The sequence below is a fragment of the Vitis riparia genome, chromosome 16 (assembly GCF_004353265.1).
Source record: "Vitis riparia cultivar Riparia Gloire de Montpellier isolate 1030 chromosome 16, EGFV_Vit.rip_1.0, whole genome shotgun sequence".
Classification (NCBI taxonomy): domain Eukaryota; kingdom Viridiplantae; phylum Streptophyta; class Magnoliopsida; order Vitales; family Vitaceae; genus Vitis; species Vitis riparia.
In genome coordinates this window covers 6,961,044-6,962,689 of record NC_048446.1, presented here as the reverse complement: position 1 = coordinate 6,962,689, position 1,646 = coordinate 6,961,044, and the positions used below count along the sequence as shown (strand labels likewise).

Sequence of the window (1,646 nt, the reverse complement as noted above, 5' to 3'; positions counted from 1 at the left end):
ACTTTTAAAGGGCTAATAAAGTTAGTAAAGAATAATAATAATAAAAAAAAATTAAAACATCTTTGAGTAGGGGTACAAACTCCTCCTTTTAAGAAGCTTAACCTTGAAGCTCACCCAAGGGTCATCCTAATTGAACTTTCATGACTATAATAATGTTAAAGGCATCTCAAGTCATCGCATGATAAGCCCTTCAGCTACCTTTTAGCGCTTATCTTCAGAATCCTTTCGTGTCCATCACTTCTTCAACCTTACCTTTCAAAAATCTTACTGGATGAAAAATCAATAATATAAATAGAAAATTTTATATTAAAATATTAATCAACAAATTAATAAATGAACAAATATACATTGTTACAAGTACAACAAGCATCATCAAGCATATTATATTGGGGATACACAACCATGTTCCACGTGTATTTCCACGTGTACTCTACTAACTTTACTGTTTTTTCCCCAATTTATTTTATTTTATTATTTTTTTATATTTTTGGTTTTTTAAATAATTTGAATAAATCTTCTATTTCTAATTTATGCATCATCCAAGACTGTAGCGCCGTCAGATGGTTTTCGCTTTCTTGAACGCCGTTATAACGTTTCATCTCATGTCATCACAAGGGGTGATAACGGCGACAAAGGCGGCACGTTAAAAATACCATTCCCATCTGCACCATCCCAAACGGCCGTCCAGGATGACGGCGTTAAAGGACAAGCGACTGCCGTCGAAGTATTAGCCAACGTGACGTCCGAAACCGGCGACTCAACTATCTCTTCCTTCTTTATTACTTTGACCTCCACGGTCTCTCTGTCGTTCTTCTCAGTCTCTCTCAGCCTTTTCCGAACGCTGGGGTTCCGCTGCGAAGCCTCTGGTGGTGCTCCGGCTTCGAGAGGGAAGTTGAGGATCGCTTTGCTGCCGCGCATCCTGAAGGCCGCTCGGTCGTAGGCCCTGGCGGCCTCGACGGCGGTGTCGAAGGTGCCAAGCCAAACCCTAGACCCTCGGCGGTTGGGGTCGCGGATCTCAGCTGCGAATTTTCCCCAGGGGCGGCGGCGTACGCCTCTGTAGTGCCTCTCCTCGCCGGAATCAGCGGCGGTGGGCGGAGGGGAAGGGTGAGGAATCGCGATGCTCAGGCTGGGCTTACGACGGGCGAAATTGGGAGAGAAGGAGGAATTTGAGGATTGAGGAGAAGAAACTGGGGAGTTATGTGATGGAGCATGAGAGAGAAGTTGAAGAAGGGTAGATGAAGTAGAAGCAGTAATAGAGTCGGCAGAATCAGAGAGGAGGTGGTGGCGGATGTGGTGGAGCGCTGAAGATTGAGGAGATGAAGCCATGGGATGGAATTAGTGTTGGAGGAGAAAGGAGTGGAAAAGAGAGTGAGGGTGGGAAGTATATTTATAGGTGGAGTAGGCAGTGGGGAAGTGAGGAGGGTTCAGGGGAGATTCGTGGATGGAGGGAAGAAGGGGAGGAAGGGCGTACGTAGGGGCCTTGGCTTGGACTTCCAAACAAACAGCCCCTGGGGCCTCAGCTTCCTGGGCCTTTCCGTCCTTATTCACTGTAGAGGGATTATCTTAACTTTGACCAGTTGATTATAGTGGTGTTCATCTTAATTTTTTTTCTCTCTAAATGTTACTCATCAACAAATGATGGACAG

The 1,646-nt window shown here is 45.2% G+C and overlaps 1 protein-coding gene across 1 annotated transcript; it reads right to left on the bottom strand.

Moving 5' to 3' along the window:
• Positions 1 to 283: 283 nt before the first annotated feature.
• Positions 284 to 1,419, bottom strand: LOC117932928 (ethylene-responsive transcription factor 5-like). Its single transcript, XM_034854250.1, has one exon. The coding sequence runs from the start codon at positions 1,324 to 1,326 to the stop codon at positions 601 to 603; it is 726 nt and encodes a 241-aa protein (XP_034710141.1). The 5' UTR covers positions 1,327 to 1,419; the 3' UTR covers positions 284 to 600.
• Between the last annotated feature and the right edge of the window lie 227 nt (positions 1,420 to 1,646).